This window comes from Hippocampus zosterae, chromosome 16 (genome assembly GCF_025434085.1).
Source record: "Hippocampus zosterae strain Florida chromosome 16, ASM2543408v3, whole genome shotgun sequence".
NCBI lineage: Eukaryota > Metazoa > Chordata > Actinopteri > Syngnathiformes > Syngnathidae > Hippocampus > Hippocampus zosterae.
In genome coordinates this window covers 8,898,560-8,924,600 of record NC_067466.1, presented here as the reverse complement: position 1 = coordinate 8,924,600, position 26,041 = coordinate 8,898,560, and the positions used below count along the sequence as shown (strand labels likewise).

General features: G+C 41.1%; 2 protein-coding genes across 3 annotated transcripts; one reads left to right on the top strand and one right to left on the bottom strand.

Moving 5' to 3' along the window:
- Positions 1-358: 358 nt before the first annotated feature.
- si:ch211-283g2.1 (sodium- and chloride-dependent GABA transporter ine) lies at positions 359-6,087 on the bottom strand. Its single transcript, XM_052047398.1, has 13 exons — positions 5,761-6,087; positions 5,533-5,667; positions 5,253-5,457; positions 4,138-4,270; positions 3,934-4,068; positions 3,586-3,689; positions 3,367-3,491; positions 2,476-2,588; positions 2,251-2,391; positions 2,081-2,180; positions 1,397-1,497; positions 1,143-1,310; positions 359-491 (listed from the first exon to the last, which is right to left on the bottom strand). Exons 1-13 carry the CDS (start codon positions 5,885-5,887, stop codon positions 366-368), a joined length of 1,713 nt encoding a protein of 570 aa, XP_051903358.1. The 5' UTR covers positions 5,888-6,087; the 3' UTR covers positions 359-365.
- Positions 6,088-9,587: 3,500 nt separating this feature from the next.
- On the top strand, positions 9,588-25,170 carry LOC127588614 (flotillin-2a). 2 transcript variants are annotated; one of them, XM_052047402.1, is made up of 11 exons: positions 9,588-9,783; positions 13,311-13,392; positions 15,508-15,598; positions 19,082-19,205; positions 19,498-19,616; positions 19,862-19,975; positions 20,117-20,236; positions 20,641-20,855; positions 21,056-21,239; positions 21,427-21,576; positions 23,106-25,170. In XM_052047402.1, the coding sequence occupies exons 1-11, from the start codon at positions 9,735-9,737 to the stop codon at positions 23,145-23,147; spliced, it is 1,290 nt and encodes a 429-aa protein (XP_051903362.1). In that variant the 5' UTR covers positions 9,588-9,734; the 3' UTR covers positions 23,148-25,170. The 2 variants fall into 2 exon arrangements, with proteins under 2 accessions (XP_051903362.1, XP_051903361.1); XM_052047401.1 differs by lacking the exon at positions 15,508-15,598 and adding an exon at positions 16,153-16,243 and having other exon boundaries at positions 9,591-9,783.
- Positions 25,171-26,041: the final 871 nt, after the last annotated feature.

Sequence of the window (26,041 nt, the reverse complement as noted above, 5' to 3'; positions counted from 1 at the left end):
TCACAAAAATGTTTGCTGTAGAACTGATTTTTGTCATTTGAAATACTATCATCGTTGCATTCGAATGCTACAGTATAGTTAAATACAAACAGAGTACAGTAGAACTACAGTATTTACAACTCATTCCTGCTGTTGCATGTGACATTATAACACTTGATTTCAAGGTAGTAAAACGTTTGAGCCATCACATTTGGACCAAATGTGATGGCTCAAACGATTTGGTGTACTATGCATCAGCATCAAGCATCAGTGCACGCAATGACAATAATTGACACTGATTTGGTCAACACAAAACAATAACCTGACCATTGCCATTCAACAAAGCAAAAAGATCCCTTTAGCTGGCTGGCCTCATTTGGCAGGTTTTATTGTAGCCGGATGCTGTTGCAGATTGCGGTGACGGTTGGGTTTCTATCACTTCCTCCCCTTTCATAGTACGGCATTTTGGACTTATCATTCAGGGCGTATGGTGTGATGGACAACTTGAGTTTCTGTGGAGGAATGGGGGAAATGTACCAACATGTTGATGACATGACGTTTTACATCGTATACAGCACTGTACAAAGGTCATAGGCCACCACTACCTTTGTTGTTTGAATGATCATCCTGAATCAGTAATGTACAGACTACAGTTAGATGGAGTTTTTTTTTTTAAATAAAACACGGTGACCAATTTTATCTGACTAATCACATAAAAGGAGCTTATTGTAACTCATTACCGTACTTTAAAAATATATACAGTACTTATTTAAAATTGTGACATGTAATTCTATCTTTGGCCCGAAGGCAGCAACACATGTTTGTCTTAAATTATGTAAATTTCAAAAATACTAAACGGAGAGTTTTAAACTCGCCTTTATTTTTTCTGAGATTCAGAAGAGATTATTGAATGGCTCCATCCTCTATCACCCTGTGTGTTACGCCTACAGAAAGCAATGGCTCTGGGTTCACTTTATAATATACATCTTTGGGCATGATTATTGATGTATATTGTGAGATGTAATTTAATGGGTTTTTTATGTGTATGCATTTTTTAAAAGTGTATTTAAAGAAAGTACCATATATGCTAGAAAAATATGCCTCGGGAAGATTTAAATGTTTCTGTGTGGGTTTGCCGTATACTGCAAATATTTTGACATCACCTGCACAAAGGAGCCAGGCAGCACCCACAAAGTGTGAATGGTTGCCAGCGGAATCCAAATGATGGAGGCCAGTGCAATGACCCAGCCAAGCCCTTGAGCCCAGGGAGGGAAGACGTAGTCTTCGTAGCGAGCTGGCTTGAACTGGATAATGGAAAAAATGAGGATAACCTGCCCCCACCCCACCCCCAGAAAAGAACCCCATTGAGTATGGATTGTACTCCAGAGTGACATGGTACAACAGCCTGCTGACTTACAGTGACCAGAAAAGGGGCGATGATTTGCCAACACAGTCTGAAGAAGATGCTGGGCCTTTTACTCGTCATCTCTTCCAGGTTGTCGGATAATCGATTCACACCTAAGCACGAGAACAGACAGCTAAATACAATAACGAACACTGAAACATAAAAGTTCACTCCCTAAAAACATACAGGAATGACATAATTTAAGAGACCCACACAATTTTTGTCACTGCATCAATTGAATGGCCCACTGTACTGCTCGTTCTGGTGGGCCTACCTTGGCCACCTACGGGCAGTATAAAACAGATATACTGTTCATTGAGATGTCTCAACTCCTCTCAGCTCATTAGTGCGGCACTAATTAGTCCTTACTCATTAGTCGTTCTTTGTCAAATGTAATGAATAAATAACAGCAAGTACGATCATTTTGTCTGTCTACATGTTATGGCACCACCAAATGGATGCAATTAAACGTAAGCATTAAGGTAGCAGACTGAGATGCTAATGTACTGTATGTGGTTGAAACGACAAAATACAAGGTGTTGAGCTGTGTTGAGTTTGGCAGTAAACTTCAGCTAGGAGTGACAAACAGATTGAAAACTTTTTGAAGAAAAAAATTTGGTTTGGATGAGTTCAGATTGCATAGTTTCATTAAACCCACTTTTCCTTACGAAAAGAACAAACGGCTGATCTACTCACCATAAAGCCAGCAAATGCCTATCACCTCAAAAAATGCAAGGAACATGATGGACACGATGGCAGTGTAATGATCCATCAGCTGGAAAACATAAATCCCCGCCTGCAAAAATATTCATTCTCTATCAACCGTAATCATGAATTTAGCAGCTGTAGGAAAGGACATGTTTTACCTGTGTCACATTCGGGATTCCAAGAAGACACGCGATTCCACAAACTGCAAGAACTAACAGCTCTTTCTTCTTGAAGAACTTCCGCAGACGCTGATCGGATTGATCCATCAGACTGGTCACCATCACTTCAACCATGGCAAACTGGCCAAGTGGAAAGAAAACATTGACTGATGGCTATTTTTTTTCACCTGTATTATTTGGAGTAGGGTGTGATTTTGTCTATACCTCGCTGTCAATTCCGAGGAAAAGCAGCATAGAGAAGAACAACACGGCCCACAGTTGAGGTAGTGGCATACTGGTAAAGGCTTGTGGATAAACAACATATACAAGTCCTGGACCTAGACAACATATAAATGTGCTTATCAAAATAATGTACATTCATTAGTGGCGCATTGTCAGGACCTTCAAAGTCTTCTCTGATGGCCCAAACACTGTCGGAAGCATTGACCGATACGTTTACAACTTACATCAAATGGTAAGAATTTATTTCCAACCGTCTTGTGTCATGGCTGCTCAATTTCCAGCTGTTTTTGTTTGTTTGTTTGTTTTTTGTGTATGTGGAATCACATTTGAGCTTCAATATGTCACCATGTTAATGTAATTTGCCCAGAATATTTTTGATTCAGATTATCTAGTGCTGGCATCAACTACAGTCATGGGGTAAAAATGTGTCTTAATTTTAGAAGCCTACTGGCTGACCTTGTGATGTTGGCATTTTTCTGTCGTTGGATTGCATGGTTCAACTCAGTAACTGATTTTCTGGGGGTGCACTTTAATAGCAGTATGTATGTATCAGTGGTACAGTTATTGATCAATATTGCTTGTGAACAGCTACCTGTATATTGTAGTGTAAATGTTTGGAGGTGCCGTATTGGAAGATAAAAGTAACTGTATATATATCCAGACTCGAAATGTTTGTCTTTTCAGGAATTTCAGCATAGGGGTTTTAAAAAAAATATTGGTACATTATTTAGCAACGTAATGGTGTTATTAAAAGGTGGATTAGGCTACTTTAAATACCCATTGAAGGGTCATGTCTCAACCTCCCAAACACCCTCCATTGAAATGAACACGTTCGGCACTTTTTCTGAATGCTGGATTTGTTTTCTTACTTACCATCCACAGCCAACTGGGCCACCGGAATGCCCTGCAGATGAGACATGTAGCCGAAAGCCGAGAATATGACAAATCCTGACAGAATACTGGTGAGGGAGTTGACGATGGATATCGTCAGTGTGTCCCTGTGTGAAAAGAGAGAAGGCATCTTAGTAGTGCATCTGTTCCAAATGTCACACGAGGAGGGGGGGGGGGGGGGATAGCAAGTGGGGCTTTTACTTTATAATGTTGTTGTTGAAAGTGTTATAGCTGGCCATGGCCATGAGGAAACCAAATCCTATGCCGATGGAGTTGAAGATCTGGGCTGCAGCGTTCACCCAAACCTGCAAGCAGATACACCGAAACATGTATTGGTTCATCACGAACTTGTATGGATATCTGTTTGAGCATTTCTTCAATATGCTTAAAGCCTTCCACATACTATGGACTGGACTATGGATTTCTTTGTACAGCACTATGAGAAAAAAAAATGCTGGAAAAAAAGTGCTGTGCATAAATAAAAATCAAGTTCAAAACTCAATAATAACAACAACAACAAAATAATAAGAATCAATTTGTCTTTCTCACTTCCACTGAGAGTAGCTTGTCCCATTCTGGCACAATGAAGAAGGTTATACCCTGAATTGCCCCGGGAAGCTGCACATTATTGACCAGCAGGGCAATGAGGATAACATAAGGGAGCAACGCTGTGAGGTACACCACCTGTACACAAAACCAAGAAAGTTTTGAAAGAGTTGTTATTCACCTCGCATCGGTGTCATGTCCGCTCACTTTGCCTGTGGATTTGGTTCCCTTGAAGATGCAAAGATAGATGAGGATCCAAGCCAGCACGAGGATAAGGAAAAGGTCCCACCGTATCGCTGCGGCGTCCTCGATTCCCCCTGTTTGCTGCAGCATCTTATATCTTCATAGAAAAATGCATGTCAACAACTTGGATGTAAAACCAATGGAGGGCAGCATGAACTGAGGTAATGTGCTCACTCTGTTTGCGGCGGTAAAAACCTGCCAGCAGACATGGTAGGCCACCACAGGAAGTCAATAAAACAGAGTTTTGAAATTGTTAAAAATTAATCTCCAAAGTTAACTTTGACAACCCTAATAAACATGTATACACTGATTATATTTATAAATTGCCCCCACGTGGCACCAGAATAAGCATTACAATGTCTAGTTGACTAAAACAAACACAAAACATTTTTAGTCTTCAGATTGTAGCCACAGGAAAAAGAAAAATCTTATATTTCAAGACTGTAATGGAAATCATGTGATTCTTTTTGTTGGTTGTTTTTATTATCTATCCTCTTGATTATTGATTGATGTATTTATTTTTGCAGGGCATGGGGGTGCAGGATTCAGCGATGCACCGTCCAAACTGTGCATGCATGCATGCAAAGAGATGTCTAATATTTGCAAATGGCTGTAACTTTAACTTCAGAGTTTTGACCCCACGTATCATTTTCACTGATATCATTCACATGGCGCATGTGATAAGCTTTTCTCCACGCTGTCACCGCTTTCCTTTGTAACTTTTGCCATTTTGAGCAATTGTTTGGATGTTCTCGATGTTGTTCTTGGATTCAATTCAATGCTTGAGTAAAACGATTCAGGCGCGCAACTAAAATGTCTGTGTTGTCCAACAAAGTATGTAACTTTGTTCCACTGTTGCCTTCTACTACTCTTTGACATTTCTGCGCACTAGTAGGACAGCTTTGAAATGCTAGAAGGACAACTACATGTTACTTGTGAGGCTACAAGTGCCCATTTTGGTGCCTTTTTGTTGGGCCTTGTTGCTATTGCAGCACAGTAGTTTACCATTCAGGTAAATTTGTGTACTGGCAGGTCAAAAATGGTAAGAATATGACAACTTCCCACCCCGTAAAACATACTTAAAGAATTCCTGGCTGGCTGGAGATGTATAGTTGCCATTTGTGGCCTGATCTGTACAGTTCGGAGTGTTCCATGTGTTGTTGCAACCCTGCCAGGGAAGCGGCACTTGGAAGGAGCTGAACAGGTAGTACAGGGCCCAAGTAATGACCACGTTGTAGTACGTGCACATGATGAAGGAAATGGCCACGGATGCTATTCCGACACCTGTGCGACAGGAATATGGATTCAGTTAAAACAGTACCACTGCCATCTCTTATGGAAAGCATGTGACAGCCATACCTTTTAAAAGTGGGCAGAGTTGAGCAAGAGCATGGATAGGACCTCTTTTTGTATATTGTCCAATCGTCAACTCCATATGGAGCAGAGGGATCCCCAACACAACCAGCATAAGAAAGTAAGGTACCAGAAATGCACCTGCAGGGGAATGATTTTTAAAAATTAACCTGCATTGAAATCATTTAAAGATCACTTACAGATCGTACAGAGTGTGTCTTAGTCATTACTCACCTCCCCCACTCCTGAAGCAGAGGTAAGGGAACCTCCAAATGTTGCCAAGCCCCACGGCGGAGCCAATGCCCGCTAAGGTGAACTCTATCTGGCTGCTCCATGTCGGTCTGCTCTCTTTCTTGTCCATGCTTGCTAACACTGTCCAAGCGGTTGCTCTACTGGGCCCTCACTCCATAGAAGAGAGGCAGGTAGTTTACGTGACGCTGGTTGACTTCACTTTTTATTATTCTTAATGATTAGCAGAAGGCCTCTGATACTAGTCCAGTCAGTGGCTTGGGAAGAGTTCAATGTTTAATGCCGTCGCAAGCTTTGAATCATTCAACCATCACACTTCCTCACAATGATACTATATCTATTTCTTTATATTTTTAGTTATTTTTTTCTTGTTCTCCCATGGAAAACATGATTCCAAACCGAATGATATGATTTTTGTTGATAGCTAGCTAGATTCTGTCACTTTTTGATGCCAACATATATAGCCTATATTTGATATAGTTCCGATTTTTATATTTGATGTATAATATTCTATTACATTTTATTGTATTTAATAATGATACTACTACTACTACTATTACTACTACTACTACTACTAATAATAATAATAATAATAAATAAAAATAGCAAATGGTGGCCCGGTGGTCCAGTGGGTATCGCATCAACCTTGCAGTGAAGAGGTATTGGGTTAAATTCCAGCTATGGCCTCCCTGTGTGGAGTTTGCATGTTCTCCCTGGGCCTGCGTGGGTTTTCTCCGGGTACTCCAGTTTCCTCTCGCATTCCAAAAACAAACAAACCATGCACGGCAGGCTGATTGAGCACTCAAAATTGTCCGTAGGTATGACAGCTGGGATAGGCTCCAGCAAACCCCGCAACCCTTGAGGCCGCGACCGTGAGGATAAGCGGATTGGAAAATAAATATATGAATGAATGAAAAATAGCGTTATTGCTATTATTATTTGTAATTGCAAAATTGTTTTAAGATTTAAGTGTAGCCTATTATGTTTGTTTTGTTTTGTTTTGTTTCTATTTCATATAAAAATATTATGATGTGTATATTTGTTGCAATGTCTAACAGCCTGTCTTCTTCAGGAACGCTATTTTAAGCATTGTCTCGTGTACTAGCTAATATGTTAAGGATTTCTGTGAACTCACACCTCAAGGAAGTTACAAAGTACATTTTTGACACGTGAGCACTCATACCTGTGTTAGAGTGGAGCATTTTTGACACGTGAGCACCCACACCTATGTTAAAGTGGAGAAATGATAAGCATTATCATTCCTCTGGCAAGTACACTATTGGACCCACCATGATAAGAATCAGCAAACAAATTCAAGCTTGGTCACTGAGAATCCATCCATCCATCCATCCATCCATCCATCTATTCTTTTTGTCATCTGCTTATCCTTCGCGCGCATACTGGAGCCTATCCCAGCAGTCTTCGGGCAGTAGTCGGGGTAAACCCTGAACTTGCCAGTAAATCGCAGGGCACACACATAGACAATCATTCATGCTCACAATCACACCGACGGATCATTTTAGAGTGTTCCGCTCTATGTTTTGGGAATGTGGGAAGAACCCAGAGTACTCTGAGGAAACCCATACGGGCACGGGACGAACATGCAAACTCCACACAGGAAGAAGGCCCGGAGCCAGAATCGAGTCACTGAGAATCGGGATTTGGGATTAAAGAGGTGGGTGAGGATACATTGATACTTTTTGAATTGCTCAAAATAAAACTACAAAGAAGCACGCTGTCCTAGTGCTTTGCATATCTCCCTCACAGTGGGGAAAATCAGGGTGGGAATCTCGCCTCGGGCCCTCCTGTGTGGTGTTTACATGTTCTGCCTGTAAATGATGAATGAATGAAAAACAAAACAAAACAATTAACCGATAAAATTACAAAGGAGCTCATTTTCATGTCATATGGGAAATTGTTTCCCAAGATATCCTGAATGGATCTTTTAAAGTTGGAACAGTTTGAATAGTTGGTCTGGAAGATGTAAACAACAACAAAAATTGTGTAATAATAATAATAACAAAGAATTTTGATGCAAATGAACAAGTCTGGATGCTTTCCTTCAGCTCATCTTGAGCAGAGGACCCTGTACCGAAGTAAACATTTTCTACAATGCTGTTTGCTATTTGTGAGCCATCTGCTGGGCACAGGAGAATACTGCTGAGAAGGGCAGGGGATTCTTGTTCCAACTGTTTTTTTTTTGTTTTTTTTTACACTGCATGTGTTATTTATTGTATGAAGATATAGTGCACATGCACTGTAAAAAAAATCGGAACTTGGCCAATCCAGCTAATTATTTTAACTTGCTGAAGTGAAAATCAAATTTGCCGCATTTCACAAGAGTTTAGAGAACTGGTGTCCCGTGTATTATCCCTCAACTTAAAGATATAAGGAAAAACATTTTAGCAAATTGTTTTGGAACCAACAACTTCCTTGCTTTGATGTGTTGACTAACATTGTTGCTGTAAATGTCGATAATTTATATTTTTATCCAGTCGGGGTACACCCTGAACTTGCCAGTCAATTGCAGGGCACACACATTGACAAATAATCATTCATGCTCACAATCTTATCCCGGTAGTCCAGTGGTTAGCACGTCGGCTTCACAGTGCAGAGGTACCGGGTTCGATTCCAGCTCCGGCCTCCCTGTGTGGAGTTTGCATGTTCTCCCCGGGCCTGCGTGGGTTTTCTCCGGGTGCTCCGGTTTCCTCCCACATTCCAAAAACATGCGTGGCAGGCTGATTGAACACTCTAAAATTATCCCTAGGTGTGATTGTGAGCGTGGATGGTTGTTCGTCTCTGTGTGCCCTGTGATTGGCTGGCGACCGATTCAGGGTGTCACCCGCCTACTGCCCGATGACTGCTGGGATAGGCTCCAGCACCCCCCGCGACCCTAGTGAGGATCAAGCGGTTCGGAAGATGGATGGATGGATGCTCACAATCACACCCCGCCCAATATAAGTTGTACTTTTTTGCAGCGTGTATACCAGCAGTAAGAAGTTAGATTGTGATATATGTAAGTGAAATAAATGCAGTTTATATGAAAGTGATCAATCAACGATTCAAAAGTGCACAGCCATGGAAACAGGTGTTGGCCTGATGCAACATTCTCAGGCCTGCATGAGGCAATGCTATTATACCAACATGCTGGTTCATAGTGGGGGCAATATGGGTCATGTTGTTATAGATCCCTTTATTTTAAGTAAACCTTGGCTGGCATATTGTTGAAGATTTGTATTTACACCTTTTTTATTTGAAGGTGGAACATAATTTGCACACAATTATTCATGTCTTTTTTTCCATCTCTCTCAGGTGCTCTTTTTTACAGACAAAATATATACAACTTCAAGCAATTCAATTAACATCGTTTACATACACACATAAAAAATAATTTTGATGTTAAAATAAAATTATAATAGTAACAACAAAGGAAATAAAGTGATGCATCTTTTAAGACAGGGATATCCTTGAAGTCTTATTTATTTAAATATTTATTTATTAAATATTTCTGAATATACCGCAAATACTGATCGAAATGTTTTATTTAGTATTAGATCAAGACATTTAAAAATAATTCTCTCTCTCTCTCTCCCACAAACGGAAAGACACCTTTACGTCATATCCTCTGTTGTTTGGCCGTTTTTGAAAGACATCTGTTAAAATACCAACGGTCATCAAGGTACCGTATAACAAGGATCTGTGTCGCGAAAAAAAATAAAAGTCCCAACGCTGACGACAAAGCAATCCACACGAACTGACGTTGATCACTGACTATTTTGAAAGTTCCCAGCGGAAGCGCTGAGTGTCGAGGAAAATCGATGCGGGTGTGGGTGCGGCCGTGGCTGGGAGTTGTTTCGCCGATGTTGTGATGAAATAAGTGCTAGGGTTTCGTAGGGGTATAGGGGGAAACGTACATTTAACGTATTCTTTGTCAAGTATTTTTATTAATTTGTCTTAACATGGGAAACTGTCACACCGTTGGACCAAACGAGGCACTTGTGGTTTCAGGTAACGACGAGCGACTCGTGTTTTTTTATTTTAAAGCTCCGCGGCCTTTGCCTAGTTCGAGCTTGACGAGGGGATTTAAGAGGCGGGCCTTGGGGGGCGGTTTCTTTTACCTTCACTCGACGAATACATCTTTACATCGGTTAAAATCAATCTCACTAATAAACACGACACACGTGCATAACATCGATGTAGCCACCTTTGACGAACTGACGTAAAATATTTTTAAAAATCGTAATTCCATCTGCTACCGATTACGTAACATCTTCAAGCGTTTGCGTTCCTCGCCGCTTTTACGGTCTCATAAACGTGATGTCACAAACATTTTCCTCTTTAAATATTCCTATCAACTATAACATAGCGCATGCGTTTTAGTCTACTGGTGTTCGGATGACGATGATTCGTAGCACAGATTGGACTATTTCCTGCTCCTCATGTGCGCTTGTGGTTTTGGTCCGTTTCAAAAATATGCTCGTTTTATGCATTAAAAAACGAAAAACAGGTCAAAGGCTAAGGTGTGTGTGTGTGGGGGGGGGGGGGGCATGCATAGCAGTTGCGCCCCGCCGAGGGAATACAGTTGAATAAATTAGATTAGAGGGGAGAGGCCCATAAAGTCCTCTTGGCATCAGTGCAGCTGGTTGTGCACGACACCGAATGGGAGACGGGCATCAACTGATCTTTATGCAGTTGGACACAAAAACAAATTAAGCCTTCCAACTCTTTTCATTTTGGTGCACTTCCCAGCACAGTCCGTCCATCCATCCATGCAGCCATCATCCCCTGACCCCCTTAACCTCACTAAATAAGCAAAACATTCTGTTAATAAGTGACATTGCCATAATGTATACAATCCACCACTCAGTCTATAGTAACGGTACCGTGTTAGGACAAAAATGGGAACCAAATATTGAACTTATGACTGTCCACAGATCAGCAGGGTTATTTTTTTTCAAGTCTTAAAAAAAATATACAACATATCTTGGCTATTGTGTGTGTACTTGTAGGACAGGAAGGGAACTTCCGTTCCCCGAGAGCCTTATCTTGTCTTATTTTAGTTTTAGTTACTCATCTGAGTCAGGTGTGTTGTTGTATATCTCCCTACAACAACACACCTGACTCAGATGAGTAACAACACACCTGACTCAGATGAGTAGCTTAGCTGTCACTTGTTGTGTTAACTTTGGGAACCGTAAATACCAATAAATGTGTGTTCTTAAACTTGATCATGATGGAAAATAATTTTTCATATCGCCCAGCACTATCTAAAGGTAACTTGGCTCTACCAAAATGATGCACATGGTGGAGGAGTTGTAAGTACTGCTGCCTACCAGCAGGAATGCCCAGGTTGAATTCTAGTGTTGCAACAATGCGTATTGATACCTCAACCGTAGGAATGACAGGAATGGCCTCGGTTGCAAAAATCTTGTACACAACTTTATTTGAAAAGCCTGTTGTAGACCTCTTCATACTAGTGATTTGGCTGCGTGCTATTACACACTTTTGCAAGTGACCCAGCCCAACCAGTTTCCTCTCTCAAATACATTTGAAAACGGCGCAGAGAGAAACTCCGGGATTGAATCATACGTCCCCACCCCCCACTTTTTATAGAATGCAGTCAGGAATGTCAGTTATGCCACCGCTAGCAAGACATAAGCACAGTGTCTCTCGAAAGATTCAAATTTCCATTGACAGGCACTTTATTTTAACCTTCAAGCACATGCCACCCACATCCGTTTATACAAATACCACAGGAATAAGACCATGTGCCTAAAAACGGTTATAGTACTTCTTTGTGCAAGAAAATACTTCTCTACTTGTTACAGCTGCTGAAAAACAACAATGACTGCTTCTTGTTTTTCATAGGAGCTAATGATCAACAAATAGATTTGCAGAAGTCAATGCCATGAAACTGTCATGAGTTAAACACTCTGCTTCATTTTAAATAGTTTGTTCCGCAGTCCAAACTGTCTTCCGTCATATAAAATCTTTTAAGTTTCCAAGCTATATTTGATACTGTGTTGTGGGATCACTTTTGTCTCAGATGCTCAGGGATTATTTTGAAGCAGCCTTCAACAAGCGCTCCGTGGTCCGTGTCCACCTATGCTGCAACAGCACAGCTGCCGTGTCGTCTGCAAATAAATAAATATTTCTTAACCTCTACATAAGTAAATAAATATTTCTTAAACTATATTATTTTAGGTTATATTATTGTAGTGTTTTTACAACAAAATAATCACTCATTCTTTTTCGCAGATATGCACGTGGGGAATCTCCAACATACTGGAGATGAGTGGAAAGCTGCTGATTTCATTTCGCTATTTTCATTTCTACACCTTTATGAGCTAAGATTAGGCCACAAATCGGCAAGATTTTCCCTCAAAAATCCCCATGAACTCATAACACCCAAATACTGGCCTCTGATTAGTCTATTGACTTTCATTCATGTAGCGTAATGTATAATAATCATAGTTATACGCCAGCGCGCTTTAGCAACATGAGTAGGTGATGGCCATGTTGGCAGGGGCGACGTTCCCACAAAGGCAACGCATGGCTTTAGGAAAGATTAAAATCATTCCTTTTTTGGTTATGCTAAAATCTAATTTCTGAAATATGGGTCACTGTGACTCATTTTGCTGTACTGAGTCACATGGTGTTTCTTTCATTTTTTCACATCACATCATCTTTATTTTTTTTAAAAGTGGATAAAGTTAAAAGAAAAATGTGTGATATGTTAATGTTGTGATATTGGTTCACGGGTTCTTGTGATTTTTTTCCCAAAGATATTAGTATGGCATTGAAGGCATATTTTCACAAATGATTATAACTCCATTGTTCAGTAAGTTCTGATACTACCCACAAGAGTCAAAAAGTTAGTTGGCATTTGTATCTTATTTGACAGTATCACACCAGTTTGTTTCATTCAGGAAACACGTGATTGTGAAAGACGTTTGCCTTCCAACCTTGTTGAAGTGGACGTTGTACAACTCATAGATAGATTGTGTTGGGGTAAATATAGGCGGTGTGTGTCTGTAAATATCGGTTAGCTCCTCCCCCTTTTCTGTCAGTAAACATGTGACAGCTGGGAATGCCGCTGAAACACTCACACTGGAGTTAAACCAGACTCAAACGCTTTGTAATGTGTTGCTATAGTGAAGTGCAAACTTTCTTTCACTTTTTCCAAAACTGTTCCTTAAAATAGGATGTCTTTCACGTGTAATGTTTCTCCTGCATTCTGACTTTAGATGTCATTCCCTCAGGAATTATAGGATTGTGTGTGGGTGTGTTTAAACGCTGTAACAGAATTCCAACAGCACCGGTGCTTTTAAATCCTTAAAATGTGCTGCAAAGTTTAGATGAAAGCCATTTGTATGATTACCCAACTGTCGTTTGTGGTTACCTTAGTCAAATTTGCTTGCTTTCACTGTACAAAAAGCTAGTATCATGGCTACATGTGCTCACCTTCAATTTTTACATTTTTTTCTGTACGATTATGGTGACGGTAGGTTCCTGTTGTTTGTGTTGTTCCAAAGGTGGCTGCTGTGGCTCGGATCAGAAAACGTATGTTGTCGGAGGCTGGGCTTGGGCTTGGTGGCTCATCTCGGACATCCAGAGGTAAGAGTGGTCTGTACATTATTCCAACAATACCAGTTGAAACACTTCAAAAAAAACCGCGGTTGGCTGTACAACTGTGATATTTTGCTTCTGTGGGGACCTATCTGACTAGATATGTGCCCTAAATTCCACCATCACGTCGCCATTGTGAATGGTTACATTCAATTGTTTGTCAGGTTTTCGGCAAAAGCAACCAGCAAGTACATCAAAATCAGATTGACAGTGGAGTCATTGTTTAAACTTGTTGATACCTTTTTATTGCTTTCTTGGCAATGTCTCTGTGGTGCATTATTTTCTTATTGATTACGATCTGTATTCAACCGGATGGCCAAAGTGTACATAATACGTTACTCCTTTTTATCCATTTGCTTGTATATTTCCAACTGATGCTATATTCATATTCCATTGTGGCTGAAAGATCTTCCATAAAGATGCAGCATGTTCACCACCGTCAGATGGATTGAGGCTCCAGCTTCACGGATGGCCCTGGAAAACTGCAGATTGGGAATTGGGTTATGTTCTAATTATTCTAACAATCACTTGGCAACCCTACAAGCATTAGACAAAGATAGACAAGATATTTTATTTATTGTCTCAACAGTGGAGATTATAAAAAAAGTGACTGATAATTCACCCATTAAAGTTAACTCTTTGCAGACCTCGCAGTTTAGGATTGTCAAAGCACTCATTCTCCTCTCAGAGCTTCGATTTAATTGCCATTAATGAACTACCTGCTTCAAAACATTTAGTCTGTTTCACTAACGTACGTGGACTAACTTGGCGCTAATATTCATTTGCTTGCGGAGCACCTGGTTTGAATGTATCGTGATCTAATATTTGCTTGTCTCTCTGAGAACCTGCTTTCCCCCGTGTGCGCCTCAGCGCGACTGTGTCCGCTTCAAGTTACCCATTTCCAATTAAGAAGCGCGCTTCAGTGTTGCTTGGAAACGTGATGGTAGACTGCAAAAAACAAAGTCAAGTCAATGCATGAATGGGTTTATTCTGGACATCATTTGTGTGATGGTCACATTTCTTTTTGCTTCTTGGAGGATGACAGCAGAAGGAGAGCACGAGCACTTGAGCTAAAAAGCCTTGTACTTGGTGGGGGGGGGCACACTCTCTTCCCGCTTCTGATGCAACAATCACGTTAATGTTTGGGCCAATGACTCATTGATCCAGCTCTCTCGAAGAGGAGGAGGGAGTGATGTGTGCGCCTCAACTTGACTCTATTGGGGTCAAATCCCTCTGCCGTGTGCTTATTTGTACAGACGTGGATGCTTAAGTCCCTCTTCATTTTAAAAGGACAGTTCTGGTTCTGGTTCTTTTAATTAGAAAATGTAAAAAAAACAAGTAATGATTTTTATTTACAAACTGAATTTTTATTAAAACTAATAATGAGGTCATTAGTTATGAGGTCATATAAGTACAAACCCAAAACCAAAGGAGTCCCTAAAATCCAAATAGCAAAGAAACACAAGGAAACAGGAAACTTGACCAAACTAGAAATATGACTTCCAACCACCTTAATCTGAAAGAAAATGGGGACCTAAATACAAACAAATTGACAAGACAACGAGGTACACTTGGTCATGACACGAGTAATGGGAGGGAGCTGATTGGAGGACATAAGGAACTGGGATGATGAAAACCTGATGATTTGACAACACGTCTTTAAAAAAAAATCTGAATTGCGCTTTTAGTCAATAAAATCATTTTTATATAAGCTAACAACATGGTTGATAATGAAAATATTTAACTCGTCGCAAGTTGTGTTAACCAAATTTGAATATGAGCAAAAACAGCACCCTGTATGCTTAATAATTTGGAACTCACAGTATGCACTTTCATCTCCGTTTCTTAATCTTTGTCCCCCTTTTCTAAACGATTACTAATGGGCAAGTGAATGTTGATCCAAGCTGCAAGGTGCCTTGTTTTTTTGGTAAATACTAGTCACAACAGCACTGACAAAAATAACAAATCTTTGCGGCTGAAGCAGGAGCAGCGGGGATGACTTTGACCTCTTTCTCTTAACCCCGGTGACTGACCTTCCTAACAGCTGTTGTCCAACTTACTGTTTTGCCTCTGCTACTGCGGCCTGCCTTCCTGTCTGCGTAGAATGTCTCTGGAGGTTATGACCATCCTCTGTCGCTGTGAGAATATCGAAACCTCGGAGGGTGTTCCCCTGGATGTGACTGGGGTGGCCCAGGTAAAGTATTTTCAAGAGACCACCCCGACAAAAAAAAACCCCAACAAAAACAGCAGCGGCTGGTGCTCAAGACCAAAAGAAGATGCTGCAAAACTGGCTCAACTAATTAGCTAAAACCTGTTTACTTGCGTGTGAGAGTGTGTGTGTGCGGGCGTGTGCGTGTGAGTGTATGTTCTCCTCTATGTGGCTTCTCTCCTATCGTCAAACGAGGGCAATCAGCAGTCACTAACATTGTCGTGAAGCTGCACTCTGAAAAATATATGGCAACGAATTTGATAGGAATGGCTTGGGAAACGGAGTCATACAATGCGAGTTGAGGTATTCCCGCAGAGCTGCATTTCAAAATGAGTTCAGCAAACCCATTGCAGTGGTTGGTTTCGGGGAGCATCGCATACTCCATTGTTAGTGCTCTGGAGTCCTTGGGTGAATGGTTTCACTTTGTCCTGATTTTTTAATTTTTTTTTTCTCCTTGTGTTCTGGCCCCTCGCTTCATTAGCTTCCCCTTCGAACATGCCTGTTTTTATTTTATTATTTTTTTTCCACATTCTTCACAGGATAACGCTTGAGATTATGACCCTGCAGCCCAAGTGTGAGGATGTAGAGACAGCGGAGGGTGTAGCTATTACTGTCACAGGGGTGGCTCAGGTAAATCACCACACTGCTTCTTTTTGGGAATGCCAGTTCAGACTTACCCCACACCCTCACCCTGTCGTCCCCTGCATCCCAGCAACTTCCTTTGGTCTGGCATCGCCCCATAATCACGTCCGAGGTGGTTTCATACAGAGGGCTCAGATTACCATCCAAACATTTAATTTTTTTTTTTTTGCCTGCCTCCAAGATTTTAGGTCTGCATGCTCTGCCCTCATCGTTGTACAGAGAACGTTGAATGACACGGATGTGGCCAAGCCTACAGTCAGACTTGACAATAGCACTCTAGTCGAGGTTATCGAGTAAAAAGAAGTCCCCCCCTCACATTTCTTCAGATTAGTGACAGCTGAGCAGCCATGATTAGTTTTTTTCATATATAAAGTAAATGTTTTATTTCAAACCTCTTTGCTGCTGTGCAACACATTAGCGGGCACAATAGTTTGTGAATCCCTTATTTCAACGGATGCAGTCTAAATGAGTGTGACAACAAAAAGCTGTCAGCACCTTACCTGCATGTTAATCTCACTCCATGTACATTGCTCCTTGATATTTTTTGGGGTTCGTTTTCAGAATGTGTGATCCTCTTATTCCTATCCTAGAACTTTCAGGGAACTTGAAGCAATATACAATGTAACCATCAACATTTGCGTAACTAGGCAGGATACCGCATAAAAAGAAACGGGCAGTTTGCGGGTTGTTTTATTGGACTCGTCTCTAAGAATCCCCTCTATGCTCTAACAAACTGCAAAATCCATCTGCACCCAAAATGGAACCATTTCTAAACATATTCTTAAAGTGATACCCCCCCCCCCCCAATTTTGCTGCTGTAGACTGCAAATAAAGGTTATCTGATGTTATTTCCCCCTTGAGAATATTTGAATACCGGTACCTATGATGGACTTCTGTATTTCAGTTCTTGATTTGGCTGTTGTTCACTAATTTTGTGTGCATGCCCTTTGCGTGGTTGAAAGGAGATGCCTCATTATCAGTTTATCAGCCCTGTACTGTGTTCAAACCATCGACTGTTCCTCGCTGTGTCTTTTCCTCCATGCATGCTCATGCTGACAACGAGCCCACTGTCTGGAATGACCGCTCACTTTCTCACACTGCTATTAGCCCACAATTTCACTCTGCCTCTGTATTATTGGGCCAAGTGGATACAAAGCCTCTGTAGGGGCTCGTGGCATGCCCTTGAATTATCAGCGTGTTTAGAGGGAATTGCCCATCCACTAAATACTAAAGAGAACTCAAGACTGTTTTACTGTTGCTTTGGTCTTCCTCTTCCAACTTCAGATAATGTCGATAAGATTTGTTGCAACTACAATGTTGTATAATTAATTGGCAGACCGAAACTAATATTTTGTCTGACATCACTCAATTGAAAAAATATATTTTTTTTTTAAATCCAGCAAAAATGTAGACTCTCTCTTTCTATTTTTTTCTGTGCTGTTCAGAAGGAAGTGTAAAAACGTGGTGGTGGGAGGTCAGAGGTCTGCAATTAGGCTCGACACTCACTTTTTCCATCCTACTTTATTTTTGGCTGAGTCTGAGCACAGCTCCCCCTGCTGACTCTTTTGAACTGGTCTGCCGTGTGGTTGTCCATCTTGCACCCTCTGTCGATGTTGACGTGGAATGACCATTACCGCCCCTTAAATTGTGTGTCCTTCAATCCTGGTATGAGTGCATGTTACCCAACCAAATGGTGTAACCACTTGCCTAAGGACCCAGCTCACTTCTCTCTCTTTTGACAGCCCTAGTGGAGTACAGCATCGTCCCCAACCTTTATTTTTTTATTTATTTCATTTCTTTTCTTCGTCATACAAATGAGCTCCTCCTGTCAATGATGTCCCCATTCCCTACCCTTATTTTGTGTGCATGGGTAATAAGCATGAGACATGACAGAAACAATATGTACAAGAAATCATACAGTTACACCAGGAACACATGATTCAACTCATGTAGCATCTCTATTGAGCCAGGGTGACAGAAGGTCATGTCCGTTTGTATGTGGCTGTTTTTAAAAATTCATACTTTCCGAGCTGTGGGGTCAAAACTATCTATTCACACATAACCTGGCTTTAAACAAATCTGATACCACTTGAAAACACCGAAGTTGGCTGTCAAGCATATTTTGGCCAAGAAAAAGCCTGAAAAAGCAACATCAGTTCTTACACATATTCCAACCTTTCTCGGATGATTCCCAGATTGTTCGAAATCGGCCCGTGTCTACATGCAAACACCATAGATGAATGCATTTCTAATTGGCTATGCGTGTTTAAAAGTCATACTCATATCTGTCATTGCACGAAATGAAATTAAAACCACACAAGGCAACATAATCATTAGATAGGTTCTCTTGTTAAATATAGAATAAAATGGCTCAAGATCATGTACCGGTATTTTATAATGTTGCACATTTTTGAACAGCACTAGCCCAAATTTCTGCACATAAACTAGAATTTTTTTGGAGAAAGTCTTCCCTCTGCCTGGGTTTTTCCAAAATCTCATTTTGGGTAGGGGCAAAAACTGCCATTTTTATGAGTGAGGGGGAAAAAAAGGCCAAAACATTTTGAAAAGCGTTTTTGGAAATATCTATGTACACGCGGACATGACGGAAATGACTTAGGCTTGTATTCAATTATTCAATGCAGCAGCTGCTGTTCTGTGGCATGTTTCTGGAAACCAGTCATTTGTAATAAAGCAATAAGACCTGAATGATTTTTTAAGGACCAAATAATTCATATTTTTGCCATATAAAAGTAATAAATGCACATTTGTATTCATTAGTTGTTCTGTGTATGCTCAGCTGACAATGTTTGTCCACACTGACGCCAGGTAAAGGTGATGACAGAAAATGAACTGCTGGGTTACGCCTGCGAGCAGTTCCTGGGGAAGTCTGTCATGGAAATCAAGAGTGTCATCCTGCAGACCCTTGAGGGTCACCTACGTGCCATCCTCGGTAGGTATCGAGGGAGGAGTAAGTTTTTCTTTTTTTTTTAAATTAACATCTGAGGTGAGCCAAAATATTTTGATAATGGCTCCTGGTCTCATATGAGGTAGCAGAGTTGTTACATGCAAGGTCTCTGATCAGTGTGATCGCCAGCAAGTGGGGTCACAACAATACAGGGTTACAAGGTTCTCTCGCCATAGCTCTTTGAACGTTGTATTAATTGTGTCATCACATTATGATGATAACTATAAAAAGCACAACTTGGAACAGGAAACACCAACACTTGTACTCATGTCACCAGGTACCTTAACTGTGGAGCAGATTTACCAGGACAGAGACAAATTTGCCTGTCTGGTCCGAGAGGTGGCCGCACCTGATGTTGGCCGCATGGGCATCGAGATCCTCAGTTTCACCATAAAGGTATGAGACCAGAAAGATTTCTTCATGATTTTTTCTCTTTTTCCAATGGTTGATTTTTGTTTACGTAATGATTACATTCCACAAAGACTTGCCTAGGAAGCAGTTTAGCTTCCTCAGTAATCCGGTTGAGACACAAGAGTGGCTGACAACGAAATTCAGGTTTAAAGTGTATTATTTGTGCTATGTATGATAAATATCTTTCAACGCATGTATGACCAAACTGCTTCTCTTTATTTGGTCGTCAGGACGTGTATGACAAAGTGGAGTACCTAAGCTCGCTGGGCAAAACGCAGACGGCTGCAGTGCAGAGAGATGCTGACATTGGAGTGGCGGAGGCAGAGAGAGACGCTGGCATCAGGGTAGGAGGAATGCGCAATTACAAATGTACCATCATGCTAGAGCCGATTTCAGAGAGCAGAACAAGTTCCCAACACTTTCAGAAACTCGCATCTCTATTTTTATTGTGTTTGTCTACGTGTGTGTGTGTGTGTTTTAAACAGGAAGCTGAGTGCAAGAAGGAAATGATGGATGTTAAGTTCCTGGCAGACACAAAAATGGCAGATTCCAAACGAGAGCTGGAAATGCAGCGAGCCGCCTTCAATCAGGAAGTCAACACAAAGGTATTATTAACACATGATGTGAGCCAAAATAGAGTGAAATCGTGTTTACAGCAGCTGATATGTTTTGGACGCCCCCACAAAAGGTGAAAATGTCCCCTATGGTGAAATAATTTGAAATACTTTTTAAAATGTCGTTTTAAACTTCCCTCTTGCTTTAAACACATTTAATTTTTCATAAGTGCCGTGTTTCATGAAGAACCCTACTCTAAGCTAGCAGCGATGCCAAAGGTATGGAGTTTCATAGCCTGAGTTTCATAACCCTCAAACAAAGCATTCGAGATACAACAGCTCTGTAGCTTCTTCTAGTGCTTCATGGGCTTCTCAAACAATACAACTTTCTTTGACGAGCACGCTGTCAAACAACCTTATGACTCCCAAAATCCTTAAGCCATCTTCTCCTTCAGAAAGCAGAAGCTCAGCTGGCTTATGAGCTGCAAGCAGCCAAAGAGCAGCAGAAGATCCGTCTGGAGGAGATGGAAGTGGAAGTGGTCCAGAGGAAGAAGCAGATCACCATCGAGGAGAAGGAGATTGATCGCACTGACAAGGAGCTCATCGCCACCGTGAAGAGACCGGCGGAGGCTGAAGCTTACAAGATGCAGCAGCTGGCTGAGGGCCAGAAGTGAGTGGGAGCGGTCGCTTGCCTATCACTTAGAGTGAACCTCTGTTGGTGTACGGTTCAATGAAAACGTTGCGTTAAAATCATGAAAATGTGACATTGGCGCTGTTATATTGTAAAGCCCATTTAGCATGTAAGGAAACTCTTCCACCTCCGCTCAACCAAAAAGCACCATGGTGAAAGCTTTCCTTGCCCTCCACCAGGATTAAGAAGGTGCTGACAGCCCAAGCCGAGGCCGAGAAGATTCGCTTCATCGGTGAAGCAGAGGCCGCCTCCATCGAAGCTGTGGGCAAGGCGGAAGCTGAGAAAATGAGGCTGAAGGCTGCAGCCTACCAGCAGTACGGTGAAGCCGCTAAGACCGCTTTGGTCCTGGAAGCACTGCCCAAGGTCCGTTGAATTTATTCATACTCGGTTTTACATGCTGACGTGAATTGCACTGAGTGTTTCTGGACCCGATATAAATGAATACATTCAATGTATATTAATAGGAAATAAAATGGCACTAACATGAAATGCACACCATTGTTGGATTGCACACTGTAAATGCTAAAAGTTGTCCCCTGTGCTGTATTAGATTGCCGGCAAGGTGGCCGCGCCCTTGTCCAGGACCAATGAGATCGTGATCTTGAGCGGCGAAGGCAACCGTGTGACAGGGGAGGTGAACCGTCTGTTAGCCGAGCTCCCAGTTTCTATCAACGCCCTCACTGGGGTGGACGTGACCAAGGTAAGGGTGTTGTTACTCACCAGCTTTAATTTTTGTGTTAATGTCTCTGTAGTCGCATATGTTTGACTGCAAAGTGGTGGAGCCCCCACCCCTCCCCACACACACACACACCCACAAAAATTCAATTATCTTATGCCCTTATGCTTTTACTCCCTACATAACAAAACAATAGTTGTACTTTCTACTCCTTAAAATAGGGTCATTACTATTTTAAACCTGCTGGTTGTTGGCATAAAAAATACAAATTGGGCATTAATCAGTCAATTTAAAAAAACAAACCAAAACATTTTTTTATATATATATATATATATATATATATATACACACACACACACACATATATAGTACATCCCAAATCCAGCACCCTGAGACTGTACGCAAGCCGAAAGGAAGGAGGCCGGGGACTAGTGAGTGTAAGAGCCACTGTCCAGGATGAAACATCCAAGCCCTATGAATACATCAAGGAGAAGACTCCAACGGATGACGTGTTCAGACAATGGGGAACAGAGGATGAGGCGCTGGAAGAGGGACCATCATGGGAGGACAAGCCCCTACACGGGATGTACCACCGGACCGTAACTGAAGTAGCTGATCTCAAGAAGTCCTATCAGTGGCTCGAGAGGGCTGGCCTGAAGGACCGCACATAGGCACTCATCCTGGCTGCTCAGGAGCAGGCCCTGAGCACCAGCGCCATTGAGGCCCAGATATACCACACCAGACAAGACCCACGGTGTAGGTTGTGCAAAGAGGCACCTTAGACGATCCAACACATAACTGCAGGGTGTAAGATGCTGGCAGGGAAAGCCTACATGGAACGTCATAACCAGGTAGCTGGCATAGTCTACCGAAACATCTGTGCGGAGTATGGACTGGAAACTCCAAGGTCAAAATGGGAAACACCTCCGAAGGTGGCGGAGAATGACAGAGCGAAGATCCTTTGGGACTTCCAGATCCAGACTGACAAGATGGTAATGGCGAACCAACCAGATATCGTGATCATAGATAAAGGGCAGAGGAAAGCCGTTGTAGTGGATGTAGCAGTCCCAAGTGATGGAAACATTAGAAAGAAGGAACATGAGAAACTCGAGAAATACCAAGGGCTCAGAGAGGAGCTGGAGAGAGCCTGGAAGGTAAAGGTGACAGTCGTGCCTGTGGTGGTCGGAGCACTCGGGGCAGTGACCCCCAAACTAGATGAGTGGTTGCAACAGATCCCGGGAACAACATCGGACATCTGAGGGGTGAGATGAGGATTTACAATATATATATATATATATATATATATAATGCTCAAAATACCATTTTTGTTTGTTTTTTAAGGTATACGTGATTTTTTGCTGTTTAATAGGTATTAGATTGGCATTTTAGCTACCGGTACTTTATGGGTCAGAAGCGTTTGGTTGCCTCGTTGTCCAGCAGGGGGCACTGCAGGACCTTATACACTCTGATATCCTTTGTCATATCACAGTGACAGAAAGGTCCTATGTTCACGTGTTGTCTGTGGGCTAAGTGCAGGTGTTCTCTGTCCACAGATCCCATTACTGCAGAAGATGAGTGGCCAGACAGCCATCTGATGAATAGCAACCCCCCCTCCGGCATAAACAGTATCTGCCTCAAGCATGACAACACTTTCTCAATCTTCTGACCCACTTATGCAAAACTGCCAGAAACACAGAATGAGATTTGAGATATCTTTTTTTTTTTTATTATGATTTTACTTTCCACCAAATGAAATGAAAGGATGTGGTGTAACCTTTATTTGTTTTATCCCCTTCCTGGTTAGCCAGGAGTTTATCCAGCAGTCTGGTTTAGATCAGCAAGCCAAACAAAAGCGGAGATGCATGCGTTGCGAGGGAACACATGACCACATTTCGAATTTATTTAAATTTATTTAAATTCGAAATGTAGGTGACTTTTAAGAGAGAAAATTCAGATTGTGCTACAGGGTCACAAATTTCATTTCATGTTGAATCTGAGCTGGTGACAATTGGCAGCCTTGTATTCCCTGTGTTTCTTTATCTCTGAGAGAACTTGATCATCCGCTGTTACGCTCACTTGCTCTTCACCCGCTGTGACTGAATTGTGGCTGACATATACAGAACATTACTGTACAAAGATTGTAGAAGTCGAACCGCCATTAGATTGCCATCATCTCGCCTGTCCTCTCATTGTCCCAATGTGCTCATTGACGGTCCAATCATCACTCAAGTGCCCAATACCTATTCCGACAATGCTTTGGCCTCTCCGTGTCATCCTGATCTTCTTTCTGTCACATCTGCCTTTTTTTTTTTACTAACACACAAAAACGTTCTTGAACACCAAGCCACGTTGAGAAAGGGTAGCCTTAAATGAGCCCTGGATGCACGCCAGGCTCACCCATTACTCGTAGAGTATGTTGCGTAGCATGTGGTGGATGCTCTGGGCCATTCCCGCTACTCAAAATATCAATTTTATTTTTCATTTTTTTTGTTCACCTCATCCAACAAATTCTCTCGTGCAAAATAAATGTGAGCAAATGCATCTTTTTTACTTTAGTATCACAGGAATGTTTACACAGTAACACTGTGTTGTGTTTTTAACTGATTAAAAAAAAAGTACTTGGTTTGTTGCCACGACAAAAATAGTTTTACTAACAGTAACCAACAAGTGCTGCATGTGTAACTTCCCTTTGACAAACCTCTGAAAGACACTAATTCAGTCTGTTGCATCATATGTCAAATGAAGTGAATATTGTTCCATTGGCATCTTTGTGTTAGTATTTTTTTTTTATGAAGATGAAATGAAAACACCTTTGTGCTACCTGATGTTGCGTATTCAAATCAAAATACAGTGAGCCTCGACTCAGCAAGGTTTCACTGCATGTGACGAAAGAGGTGCTGGAAATGAGTGGTCCTTCTGTTCTCCATTTTTGGGATGAGGTGTCATTATTGTAACCCGACTTTAATCGCAGATCATTTATCGAGCCGGCTGCTAGCTTCGAAGTGGAATATGCTGATGTAACGCGTTTTGGACACAGTGCCTTTGTCAAAGAAGAGGTCATGAGTGTGCTGTGACAGATTTCAATCACGTAGAGCTAGTAATGAGCTCCCGTTCATTTCCGCTTCCTGCGCTATTCATTGCTCATTGTAACCTGTCGATGTGAACGTTGTACAAGCATACCTGTCTGTTTTAATTTTTGTTCTTCTTGTTCAGCTTTGTGTATTTTATAACATTCAGTGGTAACAACATACATGGGAACACAAACAATATGTAGCTAGACTTAGGTTTTGCTTCTTTTTTTTTTTTTTAATTTTGTCGTTCATATCAAGCACCTGTTTGTATTACGTTATTTGTGACCGGTGTATTCAGCGCAATGAAATTGCAGCTGTGTTCCTCCATGTAGAATTTTGGAGATGTGGATCAAGACCAAACCTTAGACCGACGCCTTAAAAACATCCTTCATTTGTATGTCATAGAAGAAAAAGTCTCTATTATGAATAAGATTTCTATTTACGCTTCTCCGAATTCTCATCTTTTGACAAACTGATCCAGCATGGCATTTGAAGCATGTGTTCATGTTACTCTATGTTGTGCACCATCGTCAAATAAAATATATACGTACCACGACCCTTGAAGATTTCTCTGTGCTTGGGGTGAAATCCATCCATTTTCTGTACAGCCTATGAGATGAGATACACACTGTACTGTGCACATATGAATATCCAACAAAATACACAGCAAAAATAATTGTCCACATTATATAGTTAAATACAATAGAAACATTGTCAGTGCTAATCCTAGCAGTCATTGTAAATATAACGTTGACCGGCTAATGGAAAATTTATTGAGTTCTAAATTTGGGAAAAATATTAAGGCTCAATTGCATCTTCCAACTTTTTTTTAAAAATCTTTCTTTAAATGTGTACTCCTTACACACACAGCACCACTATCTCTTTTTGCATTTTAACTGAACGAATAATCCCCCCAAAAATAAAACCTCAAGTGGATAAAGAATATTTACTGTACAGACACTTCATGTTACCAATGTACCAACCATAGTTCACATCGGCTTGTTCACGGTGCCCGTTTTGTCTGGAATTTTTTTAAATGTTATTTTTAGTAACAGGTTGAATCAGTACTCTATGTACCCCTATTCAAATCCCAGGTTTTGTCATTCAAAAAAAAAAGTGAAAGCAAGATTAAATATTTCAAAAAAATATTTACACTATCAATGTGCCCTCTGAAACCTATAAACTGTACACCTCAATAAAAAATAACATTACTAAATAGTAAACATCATTCGAAATAATTCAATAACTTTCAGTATCATTCGGTACCATTCCACATTTTTCACCAACATATCAGTCCATATAATTATACAATTTTTCAATATCCTTACATATCATTCAATATCAGTCCATATTTCAATATTATTTCATTTTAGCATTTCAGTATTCACACCCAATTTCTCCAGAAATGGGATTTTGTA

Coding starts and splice junctions, on each gene's coding strand:
- si:ch211-283g2.1 (XM_052047398.1), bottom strand. CDS start 5,887: ATGGACAAGAAAGAGAGCAGACCGACATGGAGCAGCCAGATAGAGTTC. Junction 4,069..4,137: donor GAACCAAATCCACAGGCAAA/GTGAGCGGACAT, acceptor TTTTGTGTACAG/GTGGTGTACCTCACAGCGTT. Junction 492..1,142: donor TGCCTGGCTCCTTTGTGCAG/GTGATGTCAAAA, acceptor ATTCCTCCACAG/AAACTCAAGTTGTCCATCAC.
- LOC127588614 (XM_052047402.1), top strand. CDS start 9,735: ATGGGAAACTGTCACACCGTTGGACCAAACGAGGCACTTGTGGTTTCA. Junction 13,393..15,507: donor CTCATCTCGGACATCCAGAG/GTAAGAGTGGTC, acceptor CTGTCTGCGTAG/AATGTCTCTGGAGGTTATGA. Junction 20,237..20,640: donor ATCAGGAAGTCAACACAAAG/GTATTATTAACA, acceptor CTTCTCCTTCAG/AAAGCAGAAGCTCAGCTGGC.